The sequence below is a fragment of the Hemibagrus wyckioides genome, linkage group LG23 (genome assembly GCF_019097595.1).
Source record: "Hemibagrus wyckioides isolate EC202008001 linkage group LG23, SWU_Hwy_1.0, whole genome shotgun sequence".
NCBI lineage: Eukaryota > Metazoa > Chordata > Actinopteri > Siluriformes > Bagridae > Hemibagrus > Hemibagrus wyckioides.
In genome coordinates, this window is record NC_080732.1 from 7,812,300 (window position 1) to 7,833,135 (window position 20,836).

Here is a 20,836-nt window from a genome sequence, read left to right on the forward strand (position 1 = left end):
TGGTAGCTGTTGGCTAAGGATCATTTCAGGAGATTCATTAAAGCACTCTCACGGTCCATGTTAATAGGATCACCTGCACATTCATGCAGTTATCCAATCAGCCAATCATGCGGCAGCAGCACAGTACATCAAGTCAAACAGCTACAGGTCAAGAGCTTCAGTTAGTTTTTATATCAGACATCAGAATAGGAGGGAAAGAATTTCATCTCTGACTGTGGGTTATGGTGCCAGATGGGCTGATTTGCGTATTTCAGAAACTGCTGATCTCCTGGGATTTTCACGGATTCTAGAGTTTACACAGTGCGAAAAATAAAAAAAGAAAACATCCTGTGTGCAGAGTGTCTGCAGACTTTGTTGATGAGAGAGACACAGGAGAATGATCAGACTGGTCTGTGTTGACAGTCTATAGTAGTCTATAGGACCTCAGCACTCTTTACAATCGTGGTGAGCAGAAAAGCATCGCAGAATGTACTGCAACTCATCAGATCAAGATCTCATCAGGTTCACTCTTGTCTAGCCAAGAACAAGGATATGGGTACCCAAGCTAGATTTGAAGAAAATCCAGGTGATTATTTTCTAATCTTCACTTGTCCAGTTACATTTAGGCTTTTATGCATTGTGCTGCTGCCACATTATTGGCTGACTGCATAAAGAGCAGGTATACCAGTGGTTTCTGTATATAGCCTCAGTTTTTCCACTTTGCATATAGTACAAAAAGGAAGTGAAAACCAATCATGTTTCTCTATTGTTTTTATAATCTACCCAATCATGTGGGCTGCATTATTGTTACGCTACATTAAGAAACTATTTGCAGCTATAGGTTGTGGATTGAAGCAAGAGCATTTGTAATGCTTTGTTCATGATTTATATATTTCCAGCATACGAATCAAAATATCCCGCCTTAGCAGACCAAAAGGTTTTAAAAAATCTCACAGTAAAGAAAGCAAGGCAGAATTACAATAATTGTGTGTGTTCCCAATAATAATTGATTTATAGTTAGTTTGTTGAATCGATTTATTTCAACCACTGCCTCGTATTTGACTCGTCAGATCCATACGCTCCTGTGTATGTGAAAAGGTGTTTTATTTAAGACAAGCTCTACAGGATGTGGATTTTTTTTTATGATGTTTCTAATGTTTCACTAAATATATGCACCTTTAAACATTACACAGCTGCAACACAATAATAGTCATTGTGTTTGCGCCATAATAGTGACCCTTTTAACAAACACACTTTGTTCGAGATTTCTAACAGTCGGACCTTTATGCTGCCACAGCTGTGTTCTGTAGCATTTCATCTCATCTGACACTGAAAAAGAGAAGCAGTAAGCAGACACAACTGAAAAGCGGCTACATTTTGGACCGGTGTTAAACATCATGGCAAAATCAATATAGTGACACATGCCTGCCTTTCTCTGTGATACAGTCTGTACTCCAATACAACAGATATAGCTTAATGCAGCCAGTGATGCCACAGAGTCTGGTTTAAACCACGTTTAAATTGATTTACTTTTATTTTACTCTCTGTGTGATCGAGCGTTCGAGTCACTGATATTTGCAGGAAGTCGGGGCATCACAGCGTGACATGTTGCTTAGCTAATATTATTAGAACTCTGTGAGCTTGGTTCATTTCCTTACAGTCTCCTTCTCTGCTATGGATCAACTTTCTGTACTCCATGTTTAGCATCATGAAAATGTCATATATTGTGATGCATTATGTAGACGATAATGGCAGAAAAAATGAAATAGCAGAAATGTCAACGGAGTGAAATGACAGAAATGTAACTTTCTGGGATGCTTTTTTATCACCTTGTCGTTATTTCCAGAGAATGTCATCTCATTTGCGTCATGGCCGCATGTTACACGGTTAATGAATAGAGTCTTGGCACATGGTGGTTGTTGTTTTTTTTTTTTAAATATATATAAATCAGTCATAGGCAAAGCGCAAATGTGGTGGTGATTTATATTTATTACTGGTTAAATATGCATCAGTTGGCTTTTGTTAGAGATAATCTCCTTTCATTTTGTTCTGTTTTTTTTTTTAATTCAGTATTGTATTTCTTATTTCTCATCCATACTATAGTGTGTAAATATCTTTATTCGTAATTAAAATCCAACGTTTGATTACAGTATAAACGTCTTGTTTAATGGGTGACAGTGAAGCAGAATCACAGGCGTCGTCTAGACTGTTACTCGTCCTCGTTGTCATGGTTACGTGCCAGCCCCGTTGCCATTACTGACACACAGTATATGAAATAACCCACGCCAGCCAGCCAATCGGAAACGAGCGTTTTCTGGACATAGTGTCATTTTGCTGTCTCGTCCTACCTGATTACACGTGATGGATATTTTACTACACGTGCTTTCTTCATCTATAGCTATATATTTATTCACGTCTACATCACATCACGCTAAAATGATTGCCACATTTAATTAAACTTATTTAATACAAGCTTTTTTTGCTCAGTGTATAAATTGAAGATTTGAACGGTGGAAATCTGTTCTGACGGCCCTAGTTAAAGTGTACACGGCTAACTGTGCTTTTTTTAACACTCATCAGGAACAACTCTTAATTTCTTGAACTCCCTTTTCAATTACAGGTGCTGAAAGCTGAGCTGTGGCATAATCAAACCCCATGACACACACACACACAAGAATGACCCAGTGTCTATCCCTTGCTACCCCTGTAACCCCTTAATCTCATTGACAATCAGCAGCAACTCTCTGAACCTTTGTCTCCTCCATCAGTGCCCCTCTTCCTGCTCTCTCTCCTAATCCCTCGCTTCGAGAGACGGCTAGAGTTTCAGGGAAGGATGAGTGGCAGCACTGTGCTTTTCCTTCCTGCCTCGCCTGTGTGTGTGTGAGTGAGTGAGAGAGAGTGATAGGTGGGGGTAACGTACTCCAGCCCCAGAGCTGCAGTGGGATTTGAAGCCACAACCCCCTGCTGCTTCACAGATTTGTCCCTCGTGTGTGTGTGTATGTATGTGCGTCTTCCATCCCAACAAAGGCCTCTCTCACACTGCAGGTCTTCTGAGAGGTGCTGGAGGAGGGGAAAAGGCCTTCTAATAAGCATGGATGGAGAAGTAGCACCGTGTGTTTGGCTTTTGAGTGCAGTCAAAACAGTCCAGGCAAATAGCAGAATGCATTTATTTTATTTTATTTTATTTATCTATTTTTGAGTTAAAAGATTGTGTTGTAATTGGTGAGCTTCAGCACATCTGCAGATGTAATAACCTCCTAACAAAATATTTTCTTTCAGAGGAGAATAACATTTGGGAAGCAGTTTTGCTGTAATTAGGATTATATCCGACATGAAAAATTAAATGCCAGAAGCCTTTTATTGGGATTCGTCATAATAATAATAATAATAATAATAATAATAATAATAATAATAATAATAATAATAATAATAATAATAAAATAAATAAAATAGGACTATATATTTTCCTGTAGTAAAAATTTCTGTATTTTGATCTTTGACAATCATTTTATTACAGTTTTATTGCATTATTTATAGTAGACTCACCAAAGCAGGTTTCTGTCTGTTTATATGTCTGAATTTCCAATAAATAAATAAATTAAAAAAATAATTTATTTATAATATTGAATTGTTAATAATACTGACCACAGCTCAACAAAAATGCTGATATTTTTTCTGAAATTAAAATTGTTTAAATGAACAAAATGATACTTACAAGAAGAATGTGAAGTATTTAAATGAAAAATGAAGACTTTTAAAGGTTTGTATTATTATTATTATTATTATACTTATTATAATTATTTTTATTTATTTATTTATTTTTTACCTTATGTAACTCTGCTTCATTTCTCTGAAACCCTCTGTCAGAGAGAGTCTAAAAAAAGTGTCAGCTAAATATTTGTAATTTTTTGTTGAGCTTGGTCAGGAAATCAGAACGTGTTGTTTAATTGTACGGGGTTTTTAACGTCCGTTTTTGAGATCGCATTTTATTATTCCGTTCCTTTTGAGAAGATACATAGATGGTGCTCTCATATAGCACACTTTACCAGGATGGAATAATTCACTTTTATATGATTAATATTAATGTCTTGTTTAAAGTTGGGACAATTACAGGAAATTGTCTTGTCTGGATAAGTTTTGGCATTCCCAAAAAACCCAGCTCTGTCATGTAGAACACTTCGAGTATAGATGTGTGTCAAACTGATGTCTACTTTCAAATTAGTTTCTGATTTTGGACAAATTTAAGAGAAGGAAATCTTATAAGTTTGTTTTTAGTGCCGTCTTTTGAGACAAGGTACAATGAAAAGCAAGAAGTTTTACGATTCTTTTTTAATGTGACAGAATTTTGTGTCTGCTTGGCTAAAGAACTAAACTATATATCCATATAAGATGTTTTTATTGTAAAGTTTTGCTACAGAAATTTTTTCTTAATCAACTAAAGTCTTAAACAACTGATGTTTTTAAAAAATCAACAATATTTTAAACTAAAAGATGCAATTCAGAGTTTTATGCTGGCTTTTTTCTTATTTATTTATTTAATTTCTATTACATAATTTATTTATTTATTTTAATATATTTTTTTAAGATGCAATGATTGTGAAATTATAAACAGTGATTTAAAAAAAAAGTTAAGATATAAAGATTTTGGCAAGCATTATTAATTAACATTATTAATGAATAGGAGCTGCATAATGTATCATGTAAAGGCTGCGGTATGTAAATGAGCACTATAACAGTGCTTCCTGTGGATAATAGTCCCTTTGGTACAATTTAAAAAAGCTATTTGTTTTGGCAAAATGAATGCAAATAGATCATCGGTACAATTAATATATATATGTGTGTGTGTCTGTGTGTGTGTGTGTATGTATGTGTGTGTGTGTATGTATATATATATATATAATATATATATATATATATATATATATATATATATATATATATATATATATATATATATATATATATATATATATATATATATATATATATGTGTGTGTGTGTGTGTGTGTGTGTGTGTGTGTGTGTGTGTGTGTGTGTGTGTATGTACACTACCGCTCAGAAGTTTGGGATCACTCAAAAATTGTATTGTTTTTTCAAGGAAACACGCACGAAATTAGTCTGAATAGAAAATATAGCAAAAGAACAGGACATGCTGACATGTCAGAGTTAGAAATAATGATTTTGATGGAAATGATGAATGTTTTCTTCAAACTTTGCCTTCATCCAAAAAAACAAAAAACAAAACACCTTTTGCAGCAATTACAGCCGGGGCATTCTAGCTGTCAATTATTCAAGATAATCTGATGAGATTTCACCCCATGCTTCCTGGAGCATCTCCCACAAGATGGATTGGCTTGATGGAGTCTTCCTCCCTAGCTGAAATCAAGCTGAAATATGCAAGTGATCCCAAACTTTTGAGTGGTAGTGTTTTTTTCCCCCTCTTGAATAACCTGTGATCATTGAAGATTTTTTTTTTTTTTTTTACCGTGAAACAAGACTTCGAAGTTGTGCCAAGATTTAGTTTGAAGTTGAATCATTTTTCATCTCAGCCTTAAACTCTGCTTGAGTATTTTTCTTTCTTCCTTTTTTTAAAACATTCTTTACCCATTTTAGTAGTTAACAGCCATACCTCAGTAGCACTTTGAGAACGTATAGAGACTAACCCGAGCTTCTTCATTACCCTCTTCTCTGGTGGTGAGAGTGAGCAAGCTGATCAAGGCATTAAACATGCATTTATGTGGAGCACAGCAGCCTGGCACAGTGCAGTTTTTCAGGTTTTATTCATAATATAAATGAGTGTCACAAATGAAGGATTTGTAGCAAATTAAGTGTGTTAACTTTGTTAAACAAAAGCACAAACCAGTAATTTGCTGTTGGACTGGCTGTCTTTTGGACATGCTATAATGAAGAATTTTTTTTTTTTTTTTTAATATACTTTGGCAAGAATTTCTAGGTACTTTTGATATTTTAGTATTCTCCAAACACCATATTAATAGTGCTTATTGTCTTTTTTTTGGGCTATTTTTTTTTTTTTTAACTTCAGTAACAACTTCATTTTTCTTTGTTGCTACACAAGAGAACAAAGTGGACAGATTTTTATATAGTAACTCGAAGTTCCTCTTTCACCTTTTAGAGAAGGAGCAAAGGCCGTGGTAGTAGGGCTCAAAGCTTAAGCGATTCTTCCTCTCACTCTTTGGATAAACACCATGACAAGGAGAAGAAGGTAAGGCAGCCTCCACGCTTTCCCTTCCATCAGCCATGCGTCACTGATATGCCCTTTCCGCGCACATTCAGCCTATGAGCTAAAACCCTGCTGCTTAAAGTCTAGCAATTAACTCCGAACATGCATTGTCCTGATTAAATCCATGTAAATGAAATGTACCTCGGTCACTCTGTGCCGAGAATGTTGCCCTTGGGTTTTCATCTGGCTCCACATTTAAAGAACACACTTCGAGTGATTAGCAATTTGGCACTGCGAGCGATGGTCATTACGGAGAATTCTCTGTTCACAGAAAATGATCAGTCATGCCTGTTAGTTCTGGGGAATTCATGTCATCAGTGTTTACAGGTAATTATTTATTAGTTCCAGCAGATTTTCGACACAAACAACCGTACGAAGTAGAAAGTGCAGCTCCAGTTGATTTCTCTGTGATGAAATGAAACATGTTTTCTTTAACAGGAGCATTTACTAACACTAATCTCTATATATAGGCATGTGCTGGCCATATCTCCTGATATTGAGCAGACTTTATTATTTTTATTATTATTATTTATTTATTTACTTTTTTATTTTTATTACATTAAAATACCTGCATTTTTCTTCAGGATGCTTAGGTGCTTCCTCCTAAGATAAGAGCTGTCCCATAAATATAAAAGCAGGCTCTGCTCTAAATTAAACAAGCAAATGCATCAAAATTAAATTCAAAGAAAATTCACCCTAATGTTTTGCTGAGCAATGAATCTTTTATTCCTGTTCAAGTTAACGTTAATTACACAACTAATTGTTTTTAAATGATTGACCAATCAGATAGCTGTAAGAACTACCACACACAGACTCCAACCACGGGCTGTGCTTCATTTACCCCGGCTTGTCCCCAGACCCCACTTTTAAGAGCTATGGGTCTAAATTACCTTATTTTGGGCAAAATGTTGGAGAGGGTCCATCTCTCAGATGTCAGTCCCATAATTCCCTTCACTGGACCATGAAAAACAACTGAGCAGGGATTTGTTAGATATGTACTGTTGAAAATCTGCAGTTTCAGTCAGCACATGCCTATAAATTTATACATTATAGATGGATAGACAGATAGACAGACAGACAAACACACACTAAATAGAAGTATCCTTTTTTGATTTAGATTGAAATACAGGTTGTTTTCGGACACTAGGTGCACCTCTATCTCACATACTCATAGTGTGAAATGTGTGGAAGAGCATATCATGTTTATCCAAACGTCATTCAGGTCCTTCACACGCGCATCCTCTCAACCATTTTGACTCCATTTTTTTTTTTTTTATCCTTGTCTCCATTTTTTAATGGATTTTTTTTTTTTGCTACATTTGCTTGAGTTAGTGTAGTTAATGCCAACCTGTACACTTTCATTCTGCATTTATCCGATCATCACATTCATCTATTTATACTTTCATTTATTTTGATAATTTATAGATTGTGGCCTTGATTTTTTTTTTTTTTTTTTCCTCCCCCAAGGACGATGATTCATGTTTAAATCCTTGTGGAATATTTGTGTGTGTGAGAGCGAGAGAGAGAGCGAGAGAGAGAGCGAGAGAGAGAGCGAGAGAGAGAGCGAGAGAGAGAGCGAGAGAGAGAGCGAGAGAGAATGCATTATTGACACTATCTTTACAGAGCCAAAAGAATCTAGTGAATAACATTTGGAAAGAATTCTAACAGTTTGGCATGAGATTTACTTTTGTGTAGATGAAAACACAACTATTTGTTTATTTGTTCCAAACAAATTTTAATTATAGTGAATTTTGTTTTATTTATTTTTTTATTTTATTTTTTTTTTAGGTTTCAGTCATATTCTAGGAACATTCCCCCTTTTTTTCGGACTGCGTTTATTCTCGTTTGACCCTTTTCTTCACGGAGGCTTGCGGGAGCAGCATTTTTTCAACTTCCTCTTCATGGAGAGCTCTGGTCTCTGCCCTTGCTATTGTTACCGTGCCTGATTTGCATTAGTAAAGGGGACCCTCCAGCCTCTACCCCCCTTCTCAAAGGTCAAAGGTCATGGGGCTCAGATGTATACCTAGCTAATTCCAAACCCCAGGGCAAAACAACAATAGCAGCTAAAAGCTTCTCAATTTGCAGGCAGTTCAGATGTGCTAGAAGAGTGGCATCTGGGAATAACCCCCCCCCCACACACACACACACACTACATATTTACAATTCTGATCAATCTAGCCTGTTTAGGTTTGGTGTCATGTTTTCTGGATATTTTGAGGAGCCCTTAAATCTGTTGCTTGTGGCTGGATGTAGAGAGATGTGTGCTTGTGTTTTGAGAAGTAAAAATTTATTTATTTATTTATTTGACTGCTACATGTGTTGATCAGTGATACTAGGCATGTTTTAAGCATTTCTTGATGATAATCAATAGGTATTCATCATGCAAATTGTCATAGGCCATGCCTGTGTGATTTTATTATTTCTATTGCAAATTTTCATTTACATTATTAGTCACTAATGCTCTAGTAAGCCATCTACTTATGTTTGAACATAGGAATTAAGTTGATGTAGTGAGTTAGAAAGAAAGATTTATGCCACCGTCTCATGTGTGGTGAATAACCTGATCGTTACGTGCTTTAAGATAGCTAGTTGGATTGTTTTGCTAGTTAAAAAGCTCAAAAACTCACCACTATAGAATCCTGAATCCCTTTTTTTAATTATTTAATTTAATTGAATTTACTTTAATTAAATTTTTTATTTTATTATATTTATTTTTTTAATTATTATTTTTTTAATTTATTTTTGCGTCCAACATTTGGGGAAAAGTCCCATTACTAGGGAACACCTAAACACAGAGCCAACATTTTTAGCTGCTTGTTAGCTGCCTGCTCTTTATTTAAATGCATTTGTTTCTATTTAATACCATATATTTTTAAATGTGCTTTTCTCTCACACACACAAATGCAGAACACATCTGAGGCACATTTTCTGTTTAGCTGTTCAAGATTTTGCTCAGAACTGTTTACATTCGCTTTTGTTCGCTTGTCTTGGGTGTTCTTTCCTTTAGCTCAGGATTAAGTGTTCATTAATCTTGTGCATTTTGTCTATTTCATTGGTAAAAACAGGATGTTTTAAAGGGAAAAAACGCAAACACTCAAGTGGACGTGGCTTGTAGTGAATAATCACGAGTGTAAATGTTGAGAGATTTTCATTAGTGAGATTGTTTCAGAATTAGAAAAAATTGTTTGTTTTTGGATGGGGGGTTAGTAGGGGGCTGAAGGAATCTACACCTTTTTTTGTATGATTGTATGTTTTTTCTTCTGCTTCTTCTGCTTCTTCCTCTGTGTCTATGTCTGTGGCAGCCCACAGAACGCTTCATATGCTTTTGATGAAATTTGGCACAGCCATGAAGGACAATCTCAGCTATATTCACAGCAGTTTTGGTTTGCACCCGTCTAGCGTCACCTATCTATAGGGCACATTTGCGCACACATTCGCACTTAATAACTCTGCAGCAGAATGTTGCAGGAACGCAGGTCCTCTGATCCGGTGAGCCGAGCCGTGTTCAGCAGACACCTTGATTCTTGTTTCTTCTTCATTGGGCTTTCCGCCATTTTTACATTTTTTCCTTCTTATCTCTCACAAACTTTGTCCAATTATCACCAAAATCTGTCCCAAAAAAGAGATTGGAAAACCTTGATGATTTTTCATATATGGGGGTTTTGTCCATGACAAGACATCGAATTTGATGGCAAACAGGAAGTGAAGGCTTATCTCAGTAACAGTGTGATTTGTTTTGTTCAAAAATGTCAGGTCTGATGAAAGGCCTCAAAATAAGATCCTTAACATGTAAACAAGACGATGGAAAATAAATTGAGCATAAGATTAAAGTTAAAAAATGTATCAGATCAGAAATTATGAAATTCAGAAGTGTCACAATAGCTTAACATTCTGAAATACTTTAAAACTGAGGGATTTTTGTAAATAAATGATTCCTATGCTACAAAATGTCATTTATTCCAGAATGACGTATATGCTACAATATATAGCATGCACTGTTTGTCTGAGGATAATAGAATTCGGTCCTTATTTATATAAATGTTCTGTTGGTAGATTGTGCTAATTTTCTTACGCTTTAGATTTAAAAAGCAATTCCAGCATGCCTTTACAACATCAATTTTAAGGGCATAAAATGACATTTGAAATTCCCCGGAGCAGAAATTGTAATAGGTTCAAAGGACCTAGAGGCTCCTTTTAATTTTAATCCAATCAGAACAGGCCAAACATTACCATGCAGGAGAGAAGCGTAAACTCTTAGAAGGCTATCAATAAATTCCGAGAACTGTCGGACAAAGGGAGGGGGAAAAAAAAGAAGAAGAAAGGATGCACGGGTACACGTGGCAAATGTGTAAATACGGTTTTGGAGTCTTTCAGGATGGCTGCATATTTTCACAGCTCTTAGTTTAAGATCAGAAAGCGAGGAGGTTGGAGGTGTTTGCTTGGAGCAGGAGGTGTAAATTTGTTCCCGCTCCTCCTCCCGGGGCGAAAATGGAGCTATACTGTGCGCGCCACCGAGCCGGGGTGTAAATTGAGCTGCCGCAGTCCGTGTTTAGGCTGAAATAGGGTGAAGCCTAGCACATCCTGAAGGAATAAAATAATTTTTCTTGCTCATCATTAAAACTCTCCATCTGCTGTCATGGAACAGGTTCCTCTTCAGGCCAAATGCATGCAGAGTATCGAACTGTTCAGACTAAAGCACATCTGTCTCAGCGTTCTCACTTCCTTATGCTTCCTTCAAGTGTCTTTAAAGATTCTACACATTCAGTTTTCTTTTTTCTTTTTGGCACTGACCAAACCATCCTCGATTTTGTGATTAATTTCCTGGTCCTTGTTCCTTGTGTTCTTCCTTCATTCCTGCAGAAACATAAAGAGCGAGATCGTCACAAACCCAAACACAAAAAGCCTCTGGAGCTCTCCCCTTCCCTTGTTCCAGCCTTGATGGTTACCTCAGAGAAGGTGAGGCCACACATCAAATTTTTATTTTTTTATTGCAACCTATTTAAGAGAGAAGGCATGTTCTTGATACCTTGCTCAGCTCTCTGTATATACGTAAATAATTTGTGAAGTTCACCTTTTCACTGATTTAAACATGCGACTCGGAATAGAACAGTTTGGTAGCTTTATATCTGGGACTGTATTATATAATGTAATTGCACAAAGCAGTATATTCTAACCACTGTTCCAAGCTGAAAGTGTATATCACACGATCCTAAGCTCCGCCCCTGCTAACCCAGAGACACTCTACAATAGTGTCATAATATTGAGGATGAATAATGATATATAATTATTTCTAATGCATGGTCAGTATATAGAAGCTTATAGGTTCATCAGGAGCTCTTCACGAAGCTGGTTATCTTGCCATGTTTGTGGTTTATTTAATCTTTTTTTTTTTCTGTTCTCAGAGCTACAGCAGCAGCAGCGGAGGCAGCGTCTCTTCCATCTCCTCGTCTCAAAAGCGAATGGATGACGGTGGAGCGCGTTTCACCAACGCCAACTTCCAGGAGGTGCCGCCTCACTCCAGTGCGAGCTCCAAAGACGGAGGCTCTTCTGAAAGAGAGAGCAAGAGCTCGGAGGGGAAGAGTAAGAAATCGAGCAGCCACTCGAGCTCCAGCTCCAGCTCAGGGTCACGGGGTCGCAAGTCGAACCCCAGCAAATCTCACGGCCCCGTCGTGACCATCGCTACATCATCCACCGTCCCATCCTCGACAAGCCCCTTTCAGCAAGGTGAGGCTTGATTAGGGTGAAATTATGCAAAGTTCATATAAGCAACACTGATAAAATGTGAATCTTGACCTTGCCTGGTTAAGAATTGTATTTCTGTTCCAACCGTTCACAATTGCGTTCTACTGAATTTGATATTCGTATAGAGCACAAACATATCTCCGCGGATGTTACAGCTTTATAGGGAGTTGATTCTAGTCAGCAAACTCGACACAACATTCGTTGTGCATCATAGAAAATTCCCTTGAAGGACAGCAGCTCTGTCTCAGAACTTAAGAGCAACTTAAAAAACATTAATGAAGCGGATCTAAACACTGTATTTAATATTTCACTGTCCTGATACAGTGTTGTTGCTTATTCTAATGGCCTGTTTAATGAGGAATAGAACACAATTGGGGTGAACTAGGAAAATAATTAACACTTTATTTTCATTTATTTGTATTTAATAAGGAGGAGCACCATGTCATAGAGTATAGTTGAAGAAATTGGTATTACTCATAACAGCTATAAACAGCCGTTCTCTCGTTTCTTACTAGCCTCTATTTTTCTCTCTCAGTCTTGAAGTAAATAAGACAAAAAAAAATTCAGCTTGACTTCTTACCAAGTAACCACAGAGCTCTGCCATGAAGACTTTTCCTGCACCAGTTAATTGGCTGATCCAGAGCACTGACGCTCAATGCAAATAAACACAGGGAAGCCTTTAAACAATTGTTTTTCTTAATTGAATAACACTTACATATAGAACTTTGACGCACACTCACTCAACACTTCATTGCAAACACTAGGGCATCTTTTTGCTCTCAAAGCAGCCTCAACACATTGTGGCTTGATTTCCATAAGACGTTGGAACCCTCTAGTTCATGTTGGAAAAAGTCGCATCATGCATTCCCTGCAGATTTTTCCATTTCACGTTCTTCCATGTCCTAGAAGTGCCTTACGGGATTCAGATCCGGTGATTGGGAAGGCCAGTGAAGAACAATGAATTCAATGGCATGTTCTTGAAACCACTTGCTTTGTGACATGGTCCATTATCATCCTGGAAGAAGAAGATGGTAAATTGTGGACATGAAGAGATGCATATGGTCAGCACCAATAGTCAGTTAGGCTGTGACATTCAAACGATGAGTGATTCATATTACGGTATTTGTCAGATGCCCTCATCCAGAGCGGCTTACATTTTTATCACATTTTATACAACGGAGCAATGGAGGGTTAAGGGACTTACTCAAGGGCCTAACAGTGAAAGCTTGGTGGACCTGGGATTTGAACTCACCACCTAGTAGTATTCCAACAGCTTAACCACCAAGCTACCACATTCCCCCCTGCCTATATTAACAGCCAGAAAGTGTGCCAAGAAAACATTCCCTCACACCATTACACCCCCTCCAGCAGCCTGGACTGTTGACACAAGGCAGGTTGGTTCCATGGTTTCATGTTGTTGACCAAATTCTGACCATACCATCTGTGTACCTCAGCAGTAAGTGAGATTCATCAGACCAAGATACATTTTTCAGTCTTAAACTGTCCGGTTTTGGTGGGTCTGTGCCCACTGAGTGGCAGCTTTCTGTTCTTGGCTGACAAAAGTGGAATTGATGTGGTCATCTGCTGTTGTAGCCCATCAGCCACAAGTTCACACCCTGTGTGCATTCTGAAACACTCACCAAAAAAGTAAACAGAGGTTATTTGAGTTACTGTAGCGTTTCTGTCACTTTGAAACAGTCTGGCCATTCCCATTTAATTTCTCTCAACAAGGCATTTATATTCACAGATGCTTACTGGATGTTTCTTCTTTATTGCACCATTCTGAGTAATCCCCACAGACTTTCTGTAGCAAATCCGAGGAGATCAGCAGTTCTAGAAATACTCAGACCAGTTCTTCTTGCGCCAGCATCATACCACTGTCACAATCACTGAGAACACTGTTTTTCCCCGTTATGATGGGTGATGTGAACATTACCTGAATCTGCTGGCTCGTACCTGCATGATTTCATGCACTTCAGTGCTGCTACACGACGGACTGATTAGATAATTGCATAAATGACCAAATGCTCACTGAGTGTATGTTCATCAGGTTACTTGCTAATCTAAAAGTGGAACATAATGAAAAATTCACAGTATTATAATTCTCCTGGAAACTCAGAGGGTGTACTTTTTTTAGTAGAGCTTAATTGTAACTTGTTACGGAATTGCAACAGTCCTAATTACACCGTGTTATAAATGGGTTATAACAGTAACAGATTCCACTATTAATTGTATAGCACCAGAAGTATGTATTGTCAAACCCCTTTCCACCAATCCTGTAATTTTAGCCCGTTTTCCTCATTTTTTTTTTTTATTATTATTTTGAACTGTGACATGATTGCATCAAACTTTCTTCTGTTCTCTCATGCTAAAGGAAACTCAGAAACAGTGAGTCATGAGGATGGCGTGTGTGTGAGACGGTTGACCGAGTGTGTTATGACATGGCTGGATGAAGGCCAGCGTAGTGAGAGTGTGTGTGTGTGTGTGTGTGTGTGAGTGAGATAAGACCGTCGTCTGGCTGGCTGCTGCTACTGTAATCTGGTGTGAGGTTGAGGGTGGGTGTGTGTGTGTTGGAATGGAAACTGGACTGAGAAATTTTTTATTCGCTGGCTTACCAAAGCAAACTAAATTCGTGGGAACCTGATGATTTTATGTTTTTTTTTTGATATCCACATACCAAATTGAATTACTCTCACATTGCCTCACTATTTCTCAGGTCTTATGTTGGCTGGTGGGAGCAGCAAGACGTCCTCCAGCAGCTCGGTGGTTCAGCCCAGTTCCGACTTCATCAGCTTCACCGATTCGAACCTGAGGGGCGGAGACACGTACACTCAGTCCTCATTCAGTCGCCTCGTTAAGGGCGGGGCCGAGAGCGGACCTTCTGATGGAATGGTGACCATGAACACCTTTAGCTCTCTTGTGCCCCTCCCCCAAAGCTCAGGCTCCACCTCCAGCTCCTCTAAGCATTACGAAAACTCGCACTCTGGCGGCGGGGAGCTAGCTTCAGCCGGATATAAAAGGCCCCAGCCTTCCTCTTCATCCTCCTCTTCCTCAGCAGCTTCGTCTTCATCTACGGGGGAGGAAGGAGTGAAGAAGAAAAAGAGAGGGAACTGGAGGAACCGCTACGGGCCCTGCTTTACCACCACTCAGGAGAGCAAAACTCCAGAGGGGACAGAGATTAGCGGCACAGCTTTGCCTTCTTCCTCCTCGCTGTCACCTTCCTCTTCCTCGATTGCGGGTCGAAATACCACCATTAGCAGCAGTAACGTGACGATGGGAGGAGCCGGAACAAGTAGCCTGACCAATCAGAAATCTCCTTCTCTGCTCAGGAATGGGAGTCTCACCGTGAGCTCTCCACCTGCAGCGACAAGTAAGTCTGAAAAAACATCAATTACTTATATATGCATTACAGTCTAATGATATTTTATTAAAAAAGACATGGTTTAAATGGTCAGTATGCTAATAGGATTAATATGTTACATGCCTCTTGTTTGGAGAGCTGGATTTGCAATGGTCCTTTAAATGTGTGACGACCCTCCGAGGATATGCGTTTATTTTAATTGCTTTCTGAACGGAGCAGACATTACCTTAAATATTTACTTTTTCAAACTTGTTTAAGTATTTGAACATTATTTGTATTTTTTTATCAGTGTTTTCAAGGAGATATGTATATATACATACACTCTACTATCTCTACTAATACTCATTCGACTCGCAGTCATGCTGACTTTGTCCCTCCCCTGGCTACACTGTGCTGCTACAATGACGACTAATGTGACTTGTAGAGCGGACACACGAATCAGGTTTTCCTCATAATTTGCAATGCAAACACTGGTCTAAAAATCAGATTTTAAAAAGCTCGATCAGATTTTCCCTCCTGTGCAAACACAGCCTTAGTCTACATCAGCCTCAGAACAGACTGCCATGTTTCCGCTGACGTTTATCGAAATCTCTTCCTTTTAGTCTGTGCTGTGTTTGATTCGGGTACCGATGGAGGCCATTAGGAGTAAAGTGGATGGAGCCTCTGGTTGGTCTGTGGGAGAGAGAACTAGATAGAGCTCGGCTGCTCGATCTCCATAGAGATGCCAGAGTGCCCCAGAACAGGCAATTAGTTCAGCTCTGATTTGTTCCTTGTTATTTTTTGGCCCTTTCAGCTCGAGATTGGCGAGTACACTTCAGCCAAGTTCACTTAGGTGCTTAACTCTGTCGTTAGAAACAGCCCGACCACTCAGAGCTCGTGTTGCGAGCACATGTCACTGCATGTACATGTGTAGCTGCGCATGGATGCGTGTCTCTACATGTGCATGCGTCTGTGTTCCTGCATGTGCCTGGACATCTGTGTGTATGTTTGTCTCTGCATGTGTGTCTTTGTGGGAAGTACTAGAAGTGGCAAGTGTGTATGTGTCTCAAAGTCTTTCTCACTATCACACTCTGTCTATCTATCTATCTATCTGTGGAATGTATGTAAGTAAGTATATGTGGTATGTGTATGCCCGAGTGTGTATGCGCTCGTTGTCACATTTACGTTTACATTTACACACACATGTTGGAAATATGCTGGTTCTCGCCCTGTCCATCGTGGCCACACACTCACTAACACACTTAAGAACCCCCCCCTTTCTCTCTTGCACGTGCACACACACACGCACGCTGTTGCTGTTGCTTGGCAACTGGTCTCCACACCATGTATTCTCAGATGTGAATGTGAAAGTCTAAGCGCTGAGAGTCTTCCCTCCTCTATTTTTTCTTCAGGGGCCGCCCTCATCTTCCCTCCCTTTCTTTGTCTCTCACTCTCACTCTCTCTCTCTCTCTCTCTCTCTCTCTCTCTCTCTTTCTTTCCTTTTCTCCCTCTCCCCCTCTTCTGCACCCCCATCCTACCCCCTCATCAGCCCTTCACCTGTTGCTGCCCTCTGGCTGGACTGTAAATATTTAGCTAGCACTAATGCAGCACTGCTCCTCATCTGTCTCGGCCTCCCAACCCGGCACATGACGGTTTTATCAGGCAGAACAACGGGGGCCGTTATTAAAGGCAAACATTCATTCGCTGGGGTTTTGAGGTTGAGGACTTTACGGGGTGCCGTTTGGAGTGAAGGTGGGGGGCGCGGGGGATTTTTGCTTATAAAACAGTGTGCGATATAAGGAGTTTGATGGCTGTGCCATTCATTACAGTTCAAAACTCCAGATACACCAGCGTGGGGATGAAGCGGCATACAAACACACTAAAATCAAATGCACACACTAGCTTTTGTAATTGCGATCCTGTACTGAGCTTCTCCGTTTTAGATGCCATTTTTAGATTGCTTTGACATGCTGTCAGCCCATATAGAAGGTGGTTCAAGGTCCAAACACTAGGCAGAACCTTGCATGCTCTTTGCTAGGCATTCAGCTGTAATTACTTATGAAATATGGCATTATTAACTTGCACAATGCTGAGGATTAAGCTGATTCGACAGGTTTTGTGGTCCTTTCCTTTTTGTAGTCGTTCAGAAAGCATCACGTGTTACAGCTGTCTTCTGGATGAATCAATAAGCTTATTTATTAGATATGAGATTTTATAAGTTTTTTTAAAAAACATGCTGGCTTTTTTTATGTACCTGTAAAGAGAATTGAATAGAAATACACACTGACTTATTCTGTATGTCGTTCAGATATGGTTTTTAAATTTATTTTAAAACGCTTTGATAATGAATCATTCTTACAGTGAAGTGTCCTGTAAGAGACTTTTATTTAACATTTCTATATCTCATATATGGAATGCTATGAAATGTTCTGTCAGGTTTTTTTTTCTGCTGGATCATCTCCATGAAAAAGGACACTTGATATTTTTGGCTAAACATTTAAATAAAATATAACTACAAATGGTTAAAAAGCATGATGTGGCAAATTCCTGTGTTCCGAAAGGAATAAAACCACTATGTGATGTGCTGTTGTTGGAAAATAATCACCTTCAGGTTTATATTATTTTTCTCGCAGTGTTTTATTAGTTTCATAGTGATGACATAGGGAATGTTTTGGAATAGTGTAATTTAGAGTAATAGTATAACAGTTACTCTAAAACAGTACCTTTATTTATTTACTTGTTTGTTTATATATATATATATATATATATATATATATATTTTTTTTTTTTTTTAAATAATAAAAGCCCTGTTTGGACAGGATTAGGTTCTAGCACGTGTTACGTTGTGGATTTATTTCAATCTACACTGGTGGGTTTTTTTTGTACTCTGAATGAATTACAGACCAAAATATCTACTGTTTTTGCCTCTTGTTTTGGGGGCAAAAGTTTCGAACATTGCTGCTTACTTTATTTACAAACCTGTGTTAAGCCAGGAATTAAAATCAGAAGAGCAGCATCTCTCATGTTTATGTTCACATATCTGACACTATCGCACACCATGCCGTTTTCTAGTCATGAATGAATAAGCAGAAGTATCTGTCAGTTATTTTATCATATAACAACAGATGCTGACAAAATATACGACCAGGACGGTTCCAGGGTTGTAGGAAAAACAGCGGCATGAAACCTCGCTTGTGCCATGGTCATTTAATTGGCGTACACACCTGTCGGAGGTGACGTGTAGAAATGTTTTCACTGACATCACCCAGAGACGCTTCCTAACCAGATAGGGCTAAAGATTGTAAATCCTGTGTGTGTGTGTGTGGGGGGACTGCAAGTTGTGAGGAGCCTTATCAGGCTCTGGCCCTTCATCATTAACCTCTCTCTGAACCTGCATGGATTTTCTGCACTCGGGGCATGGAAGCCCGACTTAACAAAGCCAGTTAATCTAATTTGAAATTTTCCCTCTCTTTTCTGATTTGATAAAAGGCTTTGTGGGAGATCTAAAGTCCTGATTGATTGGTTGGTTCGATCCCAGGCAGATAGCGCAAGTCGTGTCCTTGCTTCCTTTGGCCGTGCATGTCTTGGAAGCTATAATGGAAGTGTCCTTTGGTTGACCTTTGTTGGAAATGTTAGTTTTTTTCAGATTAAGATTGATTTAATCATTAATCCATTGTCTGGCTTTTTGGTATTTGGTATTCTTGATTTTTTTTTGTTTTGTTTTTTATAAACCGTGCAGCATGGTGAAAGGCTGATTGAGATCCCAGTGTAACTAAATTTGATTTGAAATTCTGGCTTTCCTATTCATACTCTTTTATAGATGATAATGCTGGATATTTTCATTTCCCCAGCAAACTACGTATCGTAGTATTCAACACAATCGCAATCCTCTTGTGCTCCATTTAGTACAAGTTGCTTATGTACGAGCAGTGAGTGAGTGCACTCATTATTAATGCTGCGTTCAAGTGCTACCGCAGTTTCCACATGAAGGACTCACTCTTGTGCTGTTCACCAGTTTGGGTGGCAAAATTTTGAGCGTGCGTCAAAAACAGTTTATACATTTAGCAATATGGCAGGACACATGGACATTCGCTTAGTAGTTGTCTTTGAAAAACATGAGGACGATGGCAATATATTATATTTCATCCAGTTTTACGGCTACTTTTTTTTTTTTTACTTTGTCAATGTGTGTATATATATATATATGTGTGTGTGTGTGTGTGTGTGTGTGTATATATATATATATATATATATATATATATATATATATATATATATATATGTATATGTGTGTGTGTGTGTATATATATATATATATATATGTATATATATATATATATATATATATATATATATATATAAATATATATATGTATATATGTATATATATATATATAAACATGTCAGTCTGCTTTATTTTTAGACTTTTTGTTTTTATTTTATATTGTCCTCAGCTAGCTTAAACTCGTCTGCCATATTTTATGATGTGTACTGGTGATTTTTTTTTATCTCCCCACGTTAAGAACGCAGCTTCTTGACTGTACAATAATAATTACATATTCAAAAAGCAGCCTAAAGCTAGCTACTTTTTTTTTTTTTGCTTTGTTTATTTGTTTATTGCGAAAGCAATAACATGATGAAATTTAAATCATTGTACTCTACAAGATTGATTCGAAATGTCATTTGCAATAAAATATCACCAGGACGTAAAATGAAAAAAAAATATATGAAGAGTGAAAAATGGAAATATTTAACAATTTGTGTAATACCGCAGTTAAGTGAATTGAATTCTAAAGAATTTTATTGAAATTTTTAAAGAAAAAAGCTTAAAGGTATAAAATTAGCTGAATCATTTGTTTGGACATAAACGCAGTAAGCAAGTTTTAATGAAATCGTATTAATAAAAAATATTTGTTTAGTAATTAATATATAAACCAATAAATTGTGAAACGTGTCAAACATTTAATAAAGAAATTTGAGACAGTAATTCCTAATTTCTCCATTTGCACACATTATTTTTTAATTGCATTATTTTATAAATATTATTTCATAAATATTATTTCAAAATACTTTACAATTGGATTTTTGTCATCGTTCCTCAGTACACTGTGATGATTCTGTAAGCCACGATAAAAGATTATATCCACGGTTACGGAATGTCAAATCATAATATTGAGGCCGAGGAGAGTTTATATTTTATATCGAATGGATTTTGCTGCTCGGTGCCGTAAACACATTCACGTGCTCGCTCTCTGCCTAACAATGCGCCCTTGTTCCTGTAGTGAATGTTCACTGCCCGCAAGCCATTCATTCTTTTGTGGGCCGAGGGGCCCCTCTTACTGCGGCAGGGGTCAGGCTCGGCCATCCGCGGGAATCGTTCCAGATTTGGGGAGGGGGGGGGAGAGAGAGAGAGAGAGAGAGAGTGAGTATCAATAAAGCAAGACCAACAACAAACAGTGATGAGCTGCGCATGAATGTAAATAACCCCCACTGTCCCTGTGCCTGAAAAGCTCACAGTGAGTCATCAGATACTG

The 20,836-nt window shown here is 38.1% G+C and overlaps 1 protein-coding gene across 4 annotated transcripts in view; it reads left to right on the forward strand.

Moving 5' to 3' along the window:
• mllt10 (MLLT10 histone lysine methyltransferase DOT1L cofactor) overlaps positions 1-20,836 on the forward strand; it is a 64,730-nt gene that overhangs the window by 19,645 nt on the left and 24,249 nt on the right. For 3 of the 4 annotated variants that reach the window (XM_058376343.1, XM_058376344.1, XM_058376346.1), the window contains 4 exons: positions 6,113-6,202; positions 11,081-11,176; positions 11,623-11,944; positions 14,679-15,332. In XM_058376343.1, coding sequence (XP_058232326.1) covers positions 6,113-6,202; positions 11,081-11,176; positions 11,623-11,944; positions 14,679-15,332 — 1,162 coding nt within the window. The remainder of the gene's footprint in view (positions 1-6,112; positions 6,203-11,080; positions 11,177-11,622; positions 11,945-14,678; positions 15,333-20,836) is intronic. The other variant, XM_058376345.1, reaches the window with a different exon arrangement.